Genomic DNA, 19,182 nt, shown 5'->3' on the forward strand with positions numbered 1-19,182 from the left:
GGTCATATATAGATATTTTGTCAAATGTGTATAAGCAGGTCAAATGAGATGCTTGGAGACTTAGGACATCACAGGATGATCATGTTCCCAAAAAAAGGAAGCAAAACAATTAAATGGTAGTTGATTGTCCCCAGAGAAAACACACTTCAGCTAGGAAGAATCTGCACCAGATGTCCTTCTCTCCACCACCCCCCCACCCCCTGAGTGTTTGTCTGACATAAATACCACATAGCCCTTTAGATTCCAAGGCACTATAATAACCACGTGAAATGTTTGAAATAAGAACAGAAATTCCCTTTGTCTGCAATTATTTAAGTGAATGAAGACGAATCCTACACAAACGACCATTGCGAACATGGAACAAGCCTTGCTAGTTTCAGTGATGTATTAAATACTCCCAGATTATAAGGCTGGTAAAAAAAAATAATAAATAAATAAACTTAAATCTAATAATAATTGTGGTAGTAGAATAGTGACCCCTCCCCAAAAAAATACTCACATCCTAATCCTTAGAACCTGTGAATATGTTACTTTATATTTAAGGACTTTACAGATGTAATTAAATTAAGAACTCTGAGTTGAGGAGATTATCAAGGTAGAGCCAATGTAACTACAAATTTCTTTAAACATGTAAGAGAGAGGTGAAAGAGAGGGTCAGAATGATGCCTTGTGAGAAGGACTTGATGGCTAATGGCTTACAAGATTAGAGGGCCTTTAGTCAAGGACTCTAGAAACTTGGAACAGCAAAGAAAGAGATTCTCCCTTAGGGCATCCAGAAGGAATGCAGCTGACACTGATTTTAGCCTGAGAGCAGTGCCAAATGTCTGACCTACCAAGTGGTTAAGATAATAAATTTGTTTGAAGATGTTAAGATTGTGGTAATTTTTACAGCAGCCATAGAAAACTCATAACACTAGTCTAGTCTAAATATAGCAACAATTAAGAATGCCAAATTTGGGGCGCCTGGGTGGCGCAGTCGGTTAAGCGTCTGACTTCAGCCAGGTCACGATCTCGCGGTCCGTGAGTTTGAGCCCCGCGTCAGGCTCTGGGCTGATGGCTCGGAGCCTGGAGCCTGTTTCCGATTCTGAGTCTCCCTCTCTCTCTGCCCCTCCCCCGTTCATGCTCTGACTCTCTCTGTCCCAAAAATAAATAAACGTTGAAAAAAAAAATTAAAAAAAAAAAAAAGAATGCCAAATTATTTCACCTATAATGTTGGAGGGTCTACTGATTTAAACACTTATTTCTAGACTTTTACACTTCCACATTAAAAATTCATTTAATAAGAAAGTAGACACCATTGTAGGAAAACTCTAACTTCCTTCAAAAATACAGTCTTGGAATTTTCCTTTCTAGGTGTAGTTCTTCACTGTCAATGAATTGTAAGTTTTTGGTCTTGTGTGTGCGTGTGTGTGTGTGTGTGTGTGTGTGTGTGTGTGTGTGTGTGTGATTTTCCATACTACTTACAGCAAGTTCTGTATCAATAAGAGTAAAAACAAAACAACAAAATGTACTTTGTGTAAAGAGTCAATTGATAGCTTTAGAAGCATTGTATTAAAAAATTCACGGTGTGCCTGGGTGGCTCAGTTGGTTGTGTCCAACTCTTGATCCTGGCGCAGGTCATGATTTCACGGTTGGTTTGGTTGGTTCATGGGATCAAGCCCTGCCTTGGGTTCCAGGCTAGCAGCATAGAGCCTGCTTGGCATTCTCTCTCTCTCCCTCTCTCTCTTTCTCTCCCAAATAAATAAACATTGAAAAAACTTCAGAAGCTTCCTGTTGTTATGTAATTTAATACATTTCACTTGTTCTTCCATTATGAACACTTGTTTTATAACCCACTCTTCACTATTAACAACTTGGCCTTAGAAATTAACTTCATAAAAAAGACTCACTAATATTTAGCTTTAGTTTTCAAAGATATTTATAAACTCCTTAACTGGAGAAGAAGAAAACAGTGAGCTTGAGTTCATTTTCAAGAAAGGCAGACCAAACGAAAATGCTACATTAAAATATAAACACTAAATTCACATTAAATTATTTATTGAACAAATTGAAGGTGACAGTTTTTACTACAAAGTCCTCCATCATCTTATATCATTGACACATAGTTATGTGACCTGCATTTGAAGAGTGAATAGAAATATGAAAATGTCTCTTTCCACAATCCCAAGAAAAACAAACAAAAATTATGATTCCATAATGTGCTTGTAAACCCAAAAGTTTTATGAATTAAAGACTGACAACTAGGTAAGATTAGTTAATTTGTCTTTCTGGAAATGTAAAATTAAGATAGCATAAAATTGGTCATAAAACTCTCAAGTCTGGAATTTCATTGTATTTCAATGTTGTAAGATAATATTTCTATTATTATTTTCAGTTTACCTAACCAAGTGACAAATATAGTCTTCTACACTATTTTTTTATAAAAGTATTTCACCTTACCTAGATGTATATGATAAAAACAAATTAATCCACGTTTTCTCTTTCAATATATGCACTTTAAAATGAACAAAGAATTCACATGAATACTCTTCCCTATATTGTACATCCAGAAAAATGAATGGAATAGTATTTTAAAATCATATATAATATCCAAGATTGTAAATATCCTAAGAAATTAAATCATGTGTGTAAATAATTATTCATTTTTGCCCTAGACACAGCATAGAAAAAAAAAATGTACATCTCTACTAGTATAAAGAGATATCATTAGAAAAGTTCACATCTTATGCATACACCAAAAAAAAAAAAAGAACCCTAAAGAATCTTATATTCTAGAAGAGTTATTCTTAAGTCAAAATTTAGTAGTCCAAAAATTGTTAAAAAGGAAGCTACTTGATGGTGACTGTCCCTTTTCTAGAAGGTATCATTGTTTACTTACATAATTACACTTAATTCAATAGTATGCCTTGGACCTTTAAAAAGGACATTTACATATTATCGGATCAAGTTAATTTGCAATTTTGACTGAACATTAGTTTAATTATTTGAAACTATAAAATTTTTTCAAACAAATAAAAAAGCATAATGGACAATAAAGGAAATAAGAAAATCAAGATATTTTAATAACAATGGCTATTTCTATACTTTGGGAGAGTATATAGGAGTAAATTCCAAGAGAGCACTAAAAGAGAAAAGCCTGAAAGTCTGTTCTGTGACCAATGTCCATGACCAAGTTACTAAGGTAATTAAAGCTATTGAGACCAAGGTTTCCTGGAAGGGCCCACCCATACCCCAATCTTCAATCATCCATTTTTGTGTAGTTTATGTATTTATTTTCAACATACATCACTGAACTAAAACTATAACCTGATTTTTCTAAAATGACTTTAATAATACTTTTAGTACTTTAAAAATAAGAGATTTAAAGGGCTCTTAGGCCATGTTTTTAGAGAATAAAAGTAAATTTCTCAAAGAAGCCTTAAATTTTCTGAAAGATGTGTCTTTCATCCTGGAGGAAAGAAAAAACAAAACAAAACAAAATGAAACTGGATCCTTAGGATCCTGTACGTTAAAATCAGCAGGCTGATTTCAGTGGTCTCATACAGTTTCTGCTTTTCTGCTGTCCTTATGTCTGCTGTGAAGGTGATCCATCACAGGGATTCTAACTGCCATCAATACCCCTTTGTAACTGCAATGGCTCAAGCGAACTCTTTCCATCTTCAATAACTGACACAGTGTCAACATCTGCTTCCAATAAAATTGTTTCTTTTTTTCTCAAGCAGAGTAAATCTGCTGAAATCGTAAAGGGTTTTCTTCCCCCCCCCCTTTTCATGCAAACGATCTTTTTCCACCATATTCTGCAATTTTTCCTCCAAGGCAAGTAAAAGAAAAAAAAATGGATAACTTCAAAAGAGATGTTTTTATTCCAGGTGCTAAGGAAGCCCAAAATATAATTGAAAAATATAAACTTTGGTGATTTAATAAAGATGTTGCCTTGATTTGGGATCGTGGATGAATAAAACTTTGGAATATGTAAGCCCAAACTCACAGTTGGGGCTACATACCACTAAAAGGTTATTTTCTTTCATAAATGACACACTAAAGTAACAGAAATAATTAAGAAATTTACATTTTATCTTCAACAAATAGTAGTGGGCAAAGATTCTCTTGCAACAATTTGTCATGAAAAAGTAGTCATATATCTATTGGATTGCTGCAGAAATAGATATGGAAAGTATAGAGAAGGGACATTTGGGAGCTCAGTTTTATGACCTACTTACAAAATTGATAGATATTTGTGGTGTCTGTCATTTATTAAATAGCTATAATGAGACAGATATGATTGATCATATATATATATATATATATATATATATATATATATATATCATATAGATATGATTTCCACACTTCACAGCCTGCCAGTTAGGTATTATTATCTCACTTTCTTCATAAGATAAACCCCAAATCACACATATCTAACTGTGGCCAAGACAGAATTCAGAGAATACCTAATATACAAACCAATGATCTTTTCCATTAATTCATTCTACTTCTCTATTCATCCCCCAGTCAAAACTCCAGCATGTATACTTTCCTTTACCACCACCTAATGCCTCATTGACTTAATTTGGCAAATACAGTGTAACAAAGGGAGGGACACCCAGTAAGAAATAGAATTTAGTTTCTTAAAATATAGTTTCTGACTGCAACTAAACCAAAGAACAAATGCAAAAACTAGATAGATCCAGTCCTATTCTGCAAGTCTTAGAACAGGAATAGGAAATATGGTTTGCAAAATGAATAATGAGCTCCTCAAGGGCATGTTTTACACCAGTGCCTAGAATTTGTTTTGGTTTTTTTTGTTTGTTTGTTTTTTTTAGGTTTGTTATAAAGTTCAAAGAACTAATTCCTCAATTATTTGCAAACCACTGGTTCTTATTTGCAACATTTGGAGCAACCCTGGGCATTTTTGCTTAAATGACAATGCAAATAATTTTAAGGAGAAAGAGAAAGAAGAAAAATTACAGATGAAAGTTAGGAAGGGGATGATTAACCTTCTTAAGAAACATTGATTTTTAAAATATTTAGAGGCTCTTTCAAATAAACGATGAGGGACAAAGTAGCCTGTTGAGATCCAACTCATGAGTTGTTCATTAACTTATGATAGTGTAGTGGCCAAAGCCTGGATTAGATGTCAAATAAATGAGATGATTTTATATGGTTTAGCTCACATCTTCCAAAACCTTGAATAAAGTCTAATTTTTAAAATAGTCAAAGGTGGAGTGGTTTCAAATGATTTAGGGAGGAAGCTGGTAGCCTCTTTAAAGCAGGTTAGAAGCCTATAAGTTCAACAGCATCGTTTTGATGTGAGGAAAGGAGAACCAGACAGTGATAGCATTTTAAACTTAAGGTCAGAATATCATGCTAAATTACACCCCATTCTCTTTTATAACTTCTGGTGGTAAAGGTAAAATGATCATAACAAGGGGATGCCAGGCAATTATAGAGACATGCACTCTCTTTTTATTTAGACTTTGATCTATTCCTTATCTTGCAAGGATCTAATCCTTGCAATATGTCAATGATGTCTTTTCTCAACAAGAGACCTCACTTGCAAATCTTTCCTAGATACAGCAGAATTCAGGTCCCCAACTTTTCTTGGGCCCCAGAGCCAAGGAATGTTTCATCCTACATTCTACTGTGCACAATGTACCATCCTACAGTGGCACAGAACACAGTCCAAATTCAGGGTGAAGCTATCCAATTGTCTGCTCTCCTTTTGAATTCAATTCAATGGAGAAGAAGGAACGGAGCAGAGAGTTAATACTTTTCTTCTCCCTTAATTGGGAAAATCCAATTGCATGATCTGAATGAGCTGGAGTACAACACTGTTCTAAGAGAAACTGCAAAGGAAGTTAATAGGTTCCAAAGGAAGAGGAAGGAACTAAATAATCCCCAATGAGTCATCCCATGGGAACTGCTGAATACTTGTCTTTGAAAACTCAGGAGGACACAAGAGGAAACCAATTTTATAGATTCAATCAACTTCATGCTCCACAGATTGGACAAAGTACATACAACCATAACAAATAAAATTATAGATCAAAATATAGATAATTTAACCAAGCCACTCCCTAGAACTCAAAGTTCGTGTCATTAGTAAGTGGAAAATTCCTTAAGTTTCAACCTCACACTAGGTAAAAATATGCATATTGTGTTAAGGTGAGTCTAGGTAAGAAGAAGCAATTTATGGAGTGATAAGAATACAAGAGAGTGTATAGATTTATAACTCACAGGAGGCACCAGGAAAGACAACCAATGTAAAAAACAGAGATAAGGGAACTACTTTAAATTATCTGTAAGAACCCTGCCTAGCTGAGCAAAGGTTGTGTTGTTCTTATAGCTAAAATCTTTACACACAAGATATACACAATTGAAAATGGAAAGTGGTATTTCACTAAACACTGTATTTCATATTGGTGAAGACAAGGATGGGGGACATTTGAGAAACTTTTACCAAACTAAAACTTCTATATAGCCCTAACTCTTTAATGTGACCCATCTCTGGAAGCAGCTTTGAGAGAATGGACTTGAATCAAAAATCCTTAAAATTACTAACTGCTACTTTTATAACCCTAATCTTTTCCCAATAGGGTCTTAATGATAATTCCAACTTCACCTTATTTGGGTCCTGAGGGCCACGTCAAGTTGAATCCTGAGTTTTCATGAATAAATTTCAAATAATAAATGGCCTATTTATTACCCCAATTTAAGTAATTGTCGCATGTTCTAATTTAAATTTCATTTTACCCTAAATCATTTTCTTAAAAAGAGTTCAATCAACTAAGACCAGATTTAAACAACCAAAAAAAGACTTGAAAAAAACCTATGTTTAAAATCACATATACAATATATTATTTTTCAATATATAATGATGAGTAATGTCAGAAATAGCCACTGAATTAAAGGCTTGTGCTGTGTCTAGTACCCTCCCAAATATTTTCCATTCAAAATATCTCAGAAAATAAAAACGAAAACAAACAAACAAAAACATCCACTTAAAATATGACCTTAAAAATTGCCATGATTGAATAGTTAGAAACAAGGAAACTAAGTCACTGGCAATCAAAGGTAGCATGGGTTAATGTATTTTTTTTTTTCCAGTGGTTGGATACAAACCGGTTCCATTTATCAAAGTTGGATGGGCTAGAAAGACATATACTCCAGGCAGTCTCTCCCTCTGACTGAAAGTTGATGCAAACTTTCTTCTTAGTCAAACTCCAAGTACTCTTTGGGACAAATCGAAGTAATGAAATATCCTTTCTTTAGTATGGTCATTAAAAAACTTCCTTTTCAATCTATACACATAACTCAAAGCTAAGTGAGCTAACATGGAATTAAATCTTCGCTGAGATTTAATGTAAAACAATACTATCTTGGCTTGGCTATGCTGCTACTTTTGTAAAAAGGAGGAACTATCAAACACTTGAGGTAACCTAGAAAGCACAGAGCATATCACAGACATTTTAAAGACAAGCATTTTTAACATTTTTGCCAGTGCTTCTCTGAGAGCAAGTTCTTTAAACAGAACTTACCAATTTTTACAATATTAAAAAAAATACATCCCTCAAAAATAGCCCATCAATGCTAAATCAAACTTTCTGTATTCTACAAAAATAGATACACATAGAGCTACAAAATTGTATTCCTGAAAGGATGAGCATTTTCATGTCTGGTTCATCTTTTCCTGACAAGATGGTTGGTTCAAAAAGGAAAGAGAAAAAAAATCAGAATGAAACAAAAATTAAATCATGTATTGATAAAAGCGAGACAAAAAAAAAAAAAAAATTTTTCAAATTTTAAAAAGGCAAAATTTGGGAAAAAAAAAAAAAAAACAAATAAAAATGCTTTTCTTCAATGTCTAGGACCCACTCTGCTTTCTCAAGAAAAGGCTCCAAACCAAAGTTGGCTGGCTGACATTTCCTCTTCTTCTTCCATGTCTATTGTGTCCCACTGCAGAATGGGAAATCCTGGCAGCCTCTTTCCCAGTGGGCCCATGGATTCACACTTCAACCTGACTTGCTAATACTGTGTTTCAGTACCAGGGTGATTCCTTGCTCTTGTCTTGATGCTGTAGACCTAGAAAAGGTGACAGTGAGAAAAACGAAAAGAATTAGAACAGGAATCACTCAAAACTGGGCCTAATCTGCTAGACCAGAGCAGTGCTATTTGTGCAGTATAAATTCTTTACTGTGGTTTTCATTTTCTTGGAGTATAAATGAATAATCAATAAGATAAAATAATGTAAATGAAACCTTTTTACTTCTAATGTCAAAAGGAGCTGAAATTTGGAAAAAACAATGTAACTAATCTTTGGGGGAATTTAGGTAGCATCTCAGTTAATACTTTTCAGGAATAATAATGATACTTTTGAACTAAAATAGTAAATTCTGGTGCTATTTTGAAATGTACTCCACATATTTTGTATTGCTACAAAATATGGTGAGCAATTAGACATGGTTAAAAGCTGGATCTAGGGGCGCCTGGGTGGCGCAGTCGGTTAAGCGTCCGACTTCAGCCAGGTCACGATCTCGCGGTCCGGGAGTTCGAGCCCCGCGTCAGGCTCTGGGCTGATGGCTCAGAGCCTGGAGCCTGTTTCCGATTCTGTGTCTCCCTCTCTCTCTGCCCCTCCCCCGTTCATGCTCTGTCTCTCTCTCTGTCCCAAAAATAAATTAAAAAACGTTGAAAAAAAATTAAAAAAAAAAAAAAGCTGGATCTAATATTGCCAGTAAAATACACATAGTTGGTTCCCAGCTAATAGCACACACCTATATTGTTTTATAAGTTTACTTATTTTTTTCTCCAGAAAATATTTAACATGGCTTATAAAAATCTATACTTCATAGCAAGAAAATATGATTTACAGATAAGTTTCTAAAAGTAATAACAAAAGGAAAATAAGCGAACATGTATAGCTTCCAACTGAAAACTAAAATGAGTAGGAAGAAGTCTATCAAACAAGAAACAGAAAACGTGACTGATTTTGTTCTAATGGAGTCAGTTGACTAATTTCTGATATGGGCAATCAGCATAGCACCTTCAGCTTATACCCATTTGAAGTCACTTACCTCAGTTTCCTTTATTTTTGGCATAATCATTTGGAAGAATAAGACAGGGAACTGATTGCTCTTAAGTTGTTTAAAACCAAATACTAAAACTTAAAGGAAGGCTATGGACTAAGTGGGTGGAAATGTAACAGCACTGCCGCTGGGAGAGTGCTCAGATCACAGGATTTTTTCTTGATCCTTGATCTAAAATTGTGTTAAGTCTGGGCTGGTTGTCATACATTGAATGGTTAAATGAGCCAGTATGGTTCTAAATTGTGATTGTTACTAAAACAGCTGCAGTGATTTCATTTCTTGTCCCTCCAATTTGTCAAAGAATTTCACAAAACAATGAGTGCCATTACAGAACAGTCAATGATGGCAGACATTAAGACAATCTACAAAAAATATTACATAAAGGGAGAACAAACAGAAAAAGTCAAAGAAGCACCTCACAGAACCACAAGTCACTATCTAAATTCTACAGCACTTGCATACTGGGGAAAAAGCAACACTGGCTGAAAAAAGGTTAGTTCCATCTTAATTTTTTTTTTTTCTCATGTGACTAGTATTATGTTTAGATAGAGAGTCAATAGTTTTCCTTTCAAAAAAAAAAAAGAGGAGAAAGAGAAGACGGGAGAAAAAGGGGGGAAGAAAGAAAAGGACTTTGGAGTATACCAATTCACTGTAAATTTGCTTTACTTGTTTTCAAATGATCTTGTGGTCGGAATAATTTGCAACCTGACACAGTCTCTGTTTGGCGACTCTTATAATCTAAACCACCTTAACTGACAATCTGCTGACTGCATAAATATTTTTTTCATTATTGAAACGTCTCATCTTCTGTATGACTCAGTATTTCCACACTTGAAGACTCCATCAATCTATAGAATGTCAGCACGGCAAGTCATGAATAGTGTTGGAATCATCAAGCGGTTTCAGTGTCTTTTTTTGTCTTAAACAAAGGCAATCCCTAGTTTGCTTTGCAAAGACACATGAGTCCTTCAAAATCATGTTTGTCTTTTTCTGTGGACAAGTATTGCATTACTTAACATAGCTCTGCATTTTCCAACCAGAATAACAGAGGATATTTTCTCATATTAAAACTTCATCTCTTCAATTCTTTTGTTTCCAAGTCTTTGTATTACTCTAATGCAAACCTTAAAAAAGTCAATTCATCTGTGACCTAAAATTTATTAAATATCTGATGTGGTCCCTATGGTTTAGCCTCTTCTTGGTGATGGTACATTAAATCAGACCTTTGTTTTAATTACCAGGTATTTTGAAAATATCCATAACATTCAACAATAAGCATAAGTAAAACACAAGAAAGTGAACAACCACAAACAAAAGACCCTATTACTAATAAGTTGCAACAGACAGAGAAGTGGTGCTATGATTTTTCTTCTTAGACAATTGATGAAGATAGATCAGGATATTTAAGAGTCAGCTAGTACATTTAGTTTTCTCAACAAGAGTTAAAGGGGACAAAATTATTAACCTATTATCTTTACATGGTCTCCAGAACCCTTATGTGATCTACATACATTTGGGGTTTCCCCAACTTCTTACCAGAACACGAAATCTACTCTGCTGTAATTTTGATTCTATTCAGGCTTGTTTTGCCTCTCACTTTCCTAACTCAAATCTATGGGATATTGGTTCATAACATATCCTGAAATCTCCCCACTGGCTGCCTGAAATCACCCATGTTTTTCTTCTTGATACCAGTAACTCAGTTTTAATTTTATTGTTTAGTCTGTGACATTTTTAGTAGGAGGGAAAATAAACATAATAAAAATGTCAGTGAACATCTTCTTCGGGCTGAATATGACAGGCACTGTGTGAAGTACTTTACATGAAATATCTCATTTAATGCTCTCAACTATGCTACAATATTTATTTAATGAATGAGAAAATTGAGAGTAGGAGAAATTATGAAACTATTAAATGGTAGAGCTAGGATTTAAAACAAGGTGGTCTGATGTCAAGAGTCTAAGGTCTTTCTTAGTCACAATGTATATGTTCTCCCCCCATATGGATTATATTTGTCATAGACTATGTCACTAGCCTATACCACAACTCTGCAAGTCAAAATCCTTTCTTTAAAGCAATATGAGGAAAAAATAATAAAGTTTTATACTTCTTTTTGCACTGTTTAAAAATACTCTGATTTAATAGAATCAATATCAGTTAACAATATAGCTCTGTTAGTAATCTTTTTAAACTATAAATCTTCAATGTTTTTCCTAAGATGCAGTAACTGATTACACAGTTTACTATACACTTCAGATAAAGACTACTTCAATTGTGTAACAGCATATTCCACATTAACTGATATGATTTTTTTGATATATAACCTCCTCCCACTCCTCCCCCCCATAACTAAAAGAAACCTTCCCCAGTGTGAACACTGAAAACACAGGGTGGTCATTCGGTGGTTTTCAGAAATGGGAACAGAGAACAAATACATTCGATTGTTGGTTTCAGAGTTTGAGAATCTGGGATTCAGTTAGGAAAAAAGCCTGAATGGAAATGCAAGCCCACAGACCCAACTCCTCAATTCAGTTCCAACACCACTAACACCTGACCACCAAAACAAAAGGAAAAAAGGAAAAAGAATCCAGACTTAAGACAGCAAAGGAAATATGAACACAGAAAAGAAGTGTAGAATAATTAGAAGCAGGAGAGAAGTCTTGGTCAAGGAAGAAAGATTGTAATAGAATCTCCCTTTAAAATCTGAAGTATTTGATTATATAACAAGGCATCATAACTCATTTTCTCACTTTCTAGCTGAGGTTTTTGGGAGGCAACAGCTTCAGAGGCTCACGTCTTACAACAGACTCCAGGAATACGGAAGTATAGATAGCAACAAGGTGTGTCTAAGGGCGAAAGCCTGGAGACTTCCCCCTCTCTAGTTTCCCTCAACTCCTGGGTGTCTTATGAAAAGATCCTAAAGTTTCCATGTGTCCCCAGTATATCCAATAGCTATGATATGGGTACCCCGCAGCAGAAGACATGGCCCAAGAAACCCCAACTGAGAATCTTGGAAGAATCACAATGACTAGGAGATGAACTGGACTTAAATAGGTCATTACTTAGTTGGGCGGGGGGTGGGGGGGGTGACTGTACAGAGAATGCCCTGAGAAACAGAGTAGGGGGAGGGAATATGTTTGGAAACACAGGCCAGGATAGGAAGGAAATGACAAAACCAAGCAGCAATCAGCAACCTCTTAATTGACAGTTTTTGTGAAACAACTGATTCTAGGAATACAGAGGCAAACTCAGGGAGAGGGTGAGGAAAGAATCTGAGAGGAGGTGTCAACTCTAAATTGGACAATGCAATAAACTGAGAGCAGCAGAGATATCATTAGACTAAGAATACTCAGAATTAATTAGGTTAGGTTTTCTGCTATTGTGTAGAAATGAATAATCAATTAAGTTACTGAAAAGCTACACTCCAGCACACCTGAGTTTTAGGGAATGTTTGATTGTCAGAGTCACATCCACTATGAAAGCATGTCCTACTTCTAAGAAAGCACAATCACTTGCCAACACCATTTACTATAGCTCTTAAGGAAGTTGAACATGCTTCCAACTAATTTTATTGCTATAGATAAGATGTAATGTGGTAACCATATACTGGGGAACATGATCGTGATAAAAAGAGAAGATGAAAAATAGGAATGTAAAACCTGGAAGTGTGGGTAGAATGTTTTATGACCTGAAAGTCAAGAAATGCTTAGATGCATAAAAATAAACTTTTCATTTCACAGGTACTAAGAGTCTAGATACTCTTTTGGATCAAAATTCTTGCCATTAGACTAAAAGAAGCTGGTAGCTTATTCCTACATTAAAAAAAAAAAAATGAATCCCCTGCTTTATCCCTGCTTTAATAGAGATAAGTCATATTTATTATAAATACAAATATATCTTGTGTTGGATACTGTATCAAAATATCCAACCTTTACCAACAACTTGACAGGTAACACTGACACAGTGACAAATGATCACAAACCGATGCGAGAGACAGTCCTACTATCTTCTCCTACTTTATAACATTATCACTGGTAATGATCATACAACTGCATTTGTTTGTCTGAGCCCCAGGGCAATCATTTTAAATGCTAGTTAAGAATTTCTAAGTAAGATCTACGTGGAGATAGCACCTCAACACTAAGTACGGGAAACACAAAGTAGAGGAAACACAAAGTGCGGGGGAAAAATAAGAGTTGGAGCCATCCAACTCAGGAACTGTAATTTCATTTCAGGTAAATATTTAGATCATGTTTAACCACATAAAAACCTCCCTTCTTTCTTTTCAAAAACCTCCTCTTTTCAAATTTCAAAACATCACAGATTTCTTGTTTAATGCTAAGTTGCAGAATATTTAGAAAGTGGAAGTTCTACATAGTATCTTTTGTAACCAAAAAAATTCACCAAGTACACTTTGGATGTATATACATACTCACATCACTATTTATACTGTGCTAAAACATGCTTATTTCACTAGCAATATTATCTTGGAAAACCATTCCATGTCAGTATATGTAGATTAACCCCTCTGGAGGGATTTATAATATTCATTCTACCCTGTAATATAAATTACCCGATTCTCTATAGATGTACAACATTTGGATACACAGACATGTGTACAAATATACTTGTTACTTATGTGATCATTTGGTAGATAAGATAAATTCCTAAAAATATGTTTAGATAATTTGTTGAACCTAAGCATATATATACACTTACATATTTCATTGTGGGTGCCAAATATTTCAGCAAGTTTGTACCAATATTCACATTATTTTTTACTACTAATTATCATTATTACAGATTAAAAGTATCTATTTAATTTGCATTTCTTTTCATATTAGTGAAGGTAAACATTATGCAAATATAGCATTCTTTTCTCTGTGTTTTGCCTTTGGCCAACTTTCTATGCATTTAAGAAAGCAGTGTATTTATTTCTAAATGCTTTTTGTATTGTATGTATATAAGAATTATTTTTCTCATATTTTACAAATATTTTTGCCAGTTTGATGAGCACTAAATATCTTCATAGTTAGTACTTCAATGTTGGACAATAATTCTTTTTAAAGTCATCACAAGCAAAATGTATTCTTGAACCAGACCAAAGATTAAATTTATTATGACATGTGAATTACAATTATCTTCTTATTATTACAACCCTTGCACATGAAAACAATGGTAAAAGATACTTAACTATGGTAGTGAAATAATTTATTAGCAGAGGGATGTTTTTCTGTGCATAAAGATGTTTTCTCAAGACACATTTAGAACTGACTTAAAAATTTCCATGTAGTAGTACTGTCAGAAACAATGAGGTGAAAACTGTCTAAACTTGCCAAAATATCTTTAAGTTCAGATTCAAAAGAGGAGTAGAAACATAAAACCCATGGAACCTCGCAGACCATAATTTACTGCGTTTTTGTAAGAAACACAGCACCTGCACACCGGAGGCAATCATTGCAGGTTGACAAGCAGTTCAGTGCCCAGGTGTTTCCCACCACCCTGTTTTCCCAGACCCAGACTGCAAGCCCCGCTAGCCTGGCTGCCCTCTCAGAACCTCCCTCCCTCCAAAAACCAGCAACTCTTCTGTGCACAGAATCTCCAGCCTTTGCCTTTAGTGACATCCACTTCCTCAGACTTGTGTTGGTTAAAATGTCCAGCTGGAAGGAAACTTGGCAAGTACTGAAACCATCAGGATATGGTCTTTCGTGTCTGAACCAGTCATTTTAAAATTGACCTTGTGGACAAATATAAAATATAAATTACAGAGTTAGGTAGTTTTCCATCACGGTGGCAATTTACTATGTGCCAAATTTGAATTATGAATTTGGTAACCTCTTAGGTGAGAGAAACCAGGTGAGAGAAACTTAGGCGAGAAACCAACTAGGAGATGCAATATGTAATAGACACAGCTCACCAATTCCAAAAGCAGATATTAAAACACACACACACACACACAAATTTTGAAGACAAGAGACAAAGAATAAAGTAAAAGCAGAGTGGGGAATAGTGAAATGGAATACCCTTTGTAATTTCTTCTACAGATTTTCTCTCAGAACTAGAGAGGAGCAAGACCAAAAAATGCTTGGATCACTTATTGTAACTGAAACCACAAGTTATAATACTCTAGAGATTCTAACTATCCAGACATCTGTTGGATAACAAATGCAGCCAAACATGCATCTTTAAAGAGGTTTCTAGGTTATGCAGTGACAGCTTTATGATCCAGAAAATAGATAATCCAACCAGAGGAAGAGCTAATCTGGATCCATTGCTTACCCATAAAAACATAATTAGGGGGGCGCCTGGGTGGCGCAGTCGGTTAAGCGTCCGACTTCAGCCAGGTCACGATCTCGCGGTCCGGGAGTTCGAGCCCCGCGTCAGGCTCTGGGCTGATGGCTCGGAGCCTGGAGCCTGTTTCTGATTCTGTGTCTCCCTCTCTCTCTGCCCCTCCCCCGTTCATGCTCTGTCTCTCTCTGTCCCAAAAATAAATAAAAACGTTGAAAAAAAATTTTTAAACTCTAAAAAAAAAAAAAAAAAAACAAAAACATAATTAGGGACACAACACCAACACAGAAAACCCTGTACCTAGGATTAGGAGTTATTTAAAGACTGCAAAAATTAAAAAATTACTTGAGAACTACAGAAATACCAATGTATTTTTATGCCCATTTGATTTACATAATCAATCTCTCCACTGAAGCAAAACATATTGGAAAATATTTGGTAAGAATAAGATATGTTGCATATCAATCAATTCTACACTGACATCAATAATTTCTCATCTCACTTATATGTGATATAAACACAAGCTTGTTCTGACATTTTCCAGAAAAGACTGTCCAATCCAAGCAAACATAAATATGCCTTCAAAGATTATGAAGATAATAAACACTGCCTGATATTGCTCATGCAAAGCAAACATAAAAATAAGCATTGTAACACATGCTTTATACTTGACAAAAATTATGAAGGTAAATAACGTAATATATCAGGCTATTTCTAAACAGCACATTTTGCCTCTTAAGTGCAGTCTCTCCTAAGACTTTCCTTGGTCATAACTTTGCCAAGGAATTCACAACATGTTGGCTACAGACAAATGTTTGTGAAACCTTATACTGTTGATAAATAGAACAATAAGAAAAGATTTAGACAGCCTGGAAGGGAATAAAAAGAATCTGTAAATTCCATAGGCCATATAGAATTTTTGTATACAGTCTTTGCAGCCTATTTGAAAACTGATGTGAAACTCTGAGAACAAGTTCTGAAACAGATTTCTTCATTCGAGCTGTTTCTTTTATGTGTACCCCTATATGTGGTATGAGAAACAGTAAAGCATTAGTGAAAAGATAACTCACAATACAAATACACTGACCCTGAAACAGAACTTTTAATGCTTTGAGTGATTCTCCATCTTCTCCATTCAGAGTGACACTAGATTATCCTGGGAGTTTTTTCAACCTCTATAGCTCCCCTGTCAGATGAGCACCTAAGTTTCCCAAGGGAAGATATGGTGTAGATTGAAAAAGTATCCAACTCCTAATTATAGCTAGTTGATGAAGGCTCCTTTAAGACAACAGTCAAAAAATGATGTCATTGCCTAATTTTGCTTTCAGTTTTTAGGAAAATATTTCAGAAAGCAAGAGATGCTACCCATTTATACAGCAATACATAGAAACTTGCTGACAAAATTAATACTGGAATGGAAAATGAATCAATTTTTAGCACACAGCTTTTAAAGATTAGCATGTATTAATGGAGTTTTGGTGAGTCTAATTATACTTGGTCTGTCTCATTCTACACATAAAATTTCCTTTTCATCTGTATGAGTGATGAGGATAAATATCTCAACAGTACTTAAACCCAAAGGGATAGGATCTATTTTTTGGTGTCCTCTCATCCTACATGGCAGAGTGTTTTAAACAGAAAAAAGAAAAAAAAAAAAAAACTATGTTTAAAACTGTCTTGGAGATGCACATCCTGATACTCTTTCAAATTCTTTCTTCTTGATTCTTTTTTTTAATTTATTTTTATTTTTTACATTTATTTATTTTTGAGAGACAGAGAGAGACAGAGCACAAGTTGGGGGAGGGCCAGAGAGAGAAGGAGACACAGATTCCGAAGCAGGCTCCAGGCTCTGAGCCATCAGCACAGAGCCTGCTGCGGGGCTCGAACTCACAAACCGTGAGATCAGGACCTGAGCTGAAGTCGGACACTTAACCGACTGAGCCACCCAGGTGCCCCTCTTCTTGATTCTTTATCACATCTCTCCAATTATCTGCCCAACCAATACAAAAGCACCCAGTTTTCATCATATGGCAAATAGCAGCGAACAACAGTATTAGGAAATTTAGCTCCAGCAAATACCACAGCTATTCTTCAAGAACAGAAACAAATTAAGGTAGATAAAGTCAGGAAGTGACAGAGGCATTCAAGGCTTGCATCTCAATTATTCATGATGTCTCACATCTCCAGTGTGATTTTCTTTTTCTGTTTTACACGCATGTATGTATTTAATAAGAATAATGAGAGCTTTAGTTCTCCCTCAAGTGTACCAACTAGAAAACACAACCATGTGAAATAGTTCATTGGAATCTCCCAGGGACAGCACAGTAGGAAGTATTATCTCCATTTTCAATCTAAGGGAGAGGAGGAACATACAGGTTATGAAATTTGTTCAACATAATACAGCTAAGTGGTGACATGTGTCTTGGAATTTCTTTTTTGGTCCTCTGCTTTTCTCATACACATCTCTACATGTCTGTGAAGATTAAAGTTCTCGTTCTCTGTACTGACCATTATTGTTATGATCCCCTAAGTGATTAGGGGTGCAAGTAAATTATTAATAAGATCAATATCTCTCATCTACCCTTGACTCTTTCTCTTTCTCTCTCTCTCTCTCTCTCTCACACACACACACACACACACACACACACACACACACACACCATTATTTGTATTATTATGTAAATGATCCTGAAACATTTGGAATCTTCTCAGAAGGCTCCTGCACTTGTTCTATAAAGTAGGAGGAAGATCCATGAGACAAAATCCCCATGCTTCGGGCATTGTGACATTATGGAACCATTCTATGGATGAAGGCCCAGAAGACAGCATGGGCAAGATCTACATGGCTCTGGGAGAGCAGGGGAAATTCATTAAGGCTCTACAGAATCCAGCCATGCATACTTGAAACTGACAGCAGTGTTCTGGAATGCATTTCTCCCTCTGATTCACCATCCAGTTACTTTTCATGCAGATCTCACTCTCTGGCTAGGATCTCCTGGCATTTTGCATGCATCTCAAAGATGGTTTCCATTACCCTTCTGGTCACGAAATTGTCATTCTGGACATGTGCCCTATACAACTAACACCATTCAAGAGTGCGTAAATATTTTAACATACCTTTGATGTTTTTTTTTTTCTCTCAGTGGAAAATAGGATTATGACTTATGCCAAAGAAAAAAGTTTGCAGAAAGCGTTAAGCAGTTGGTTGTTAAGTACTAGAGTCTTTATCATTACCAAATCATAATAAACTTTTAAAAGTCCAGAGAAAAGTATTAGTTCAAAAAAATCCCCACATATTTTTTTTAATCTGCAACTATTGCTTTGTGACATCTTAACTATCCTAATTGAGATAATGCCTTCAAGATAAGTATCCAGAAATCTATAAATCTTTATTGAATAGCACAATTGCCAATGACAAATCACATAATCCTATGGGCTGGCTTCTATATAATATTCCATTTAATGTGTCTACCTGCTGAAATCATATGATTAGAAGTAAGGTTCTGTGCCTATTCTATTTTATTTTTTTTTAATTTTTTTTCAACGTTTATTTATTTTTGGGACAGAGAGAGACAGAGCATGAACGGGGGAGGGACAGAGAGAGAGGGAGACACAGAATCGGAAACAGGCTCCAGGCTCTGAGCCATCAGCCCAGAGCCTGACGCGGGGCTCGAACTCATGGACCGCGAGATCGTGACCTGGCTGAAGTCGGACGCTTAACCGACTGCACCACCCAGGCGTCCCAATGGTGTTTTAAAATAGAATAGGCGTCCGACTTCAGCCAGGTCACGATCTCGCGGTCCATGAGTTC

General features: G+C 35.5%; 1 protein-coding gene across 4 annotated transcripts in view; it reads right to left on the reverse strand.

Moving 5' to 3' along the window:
• Positions 1-2,020: 2,020 nt before the first annotated feature.
• The window catches only part of VGLL3 (vestigial like family member 3), a 49,426-nt gene continuing 32,264 nt past the window's right edge, over positions 2,021-19,182 (reverse strand). For all 4 annotated transcript variants that reach the window (XM_040484226.1, XM_040484224.1, XM_040484223.1 and 1 more), the window contains exon 4: positions 2,021-8,082. In XM_040484226.1, coding sequence (XP_040340160.1) covers positions 8,039-8,082 — 44 coding nt within the window. In that variant the 3' untranslated portion in view covers positions 2,021-8,038. The remainder of the gene's footprint in view (positions 8,083-19,182) is intronic.

The sequence above is a fragment of the Herpailurus yagouaroundi genome, unplaced genomic scaffold (assembly GCF_014898765.1).
Source record: "Herpailurus yagouaroundi ecotype Mexico unplaced genomic scaffold, PumYag 162, whole genome shotgun sequence".
NCBI classification, from domain to species: Eukaryota; Metazoa; Chordata; class Mammalia; order Carnivora; family Felidae; genus Herpailurus; species Herpailurus yagouaroundi.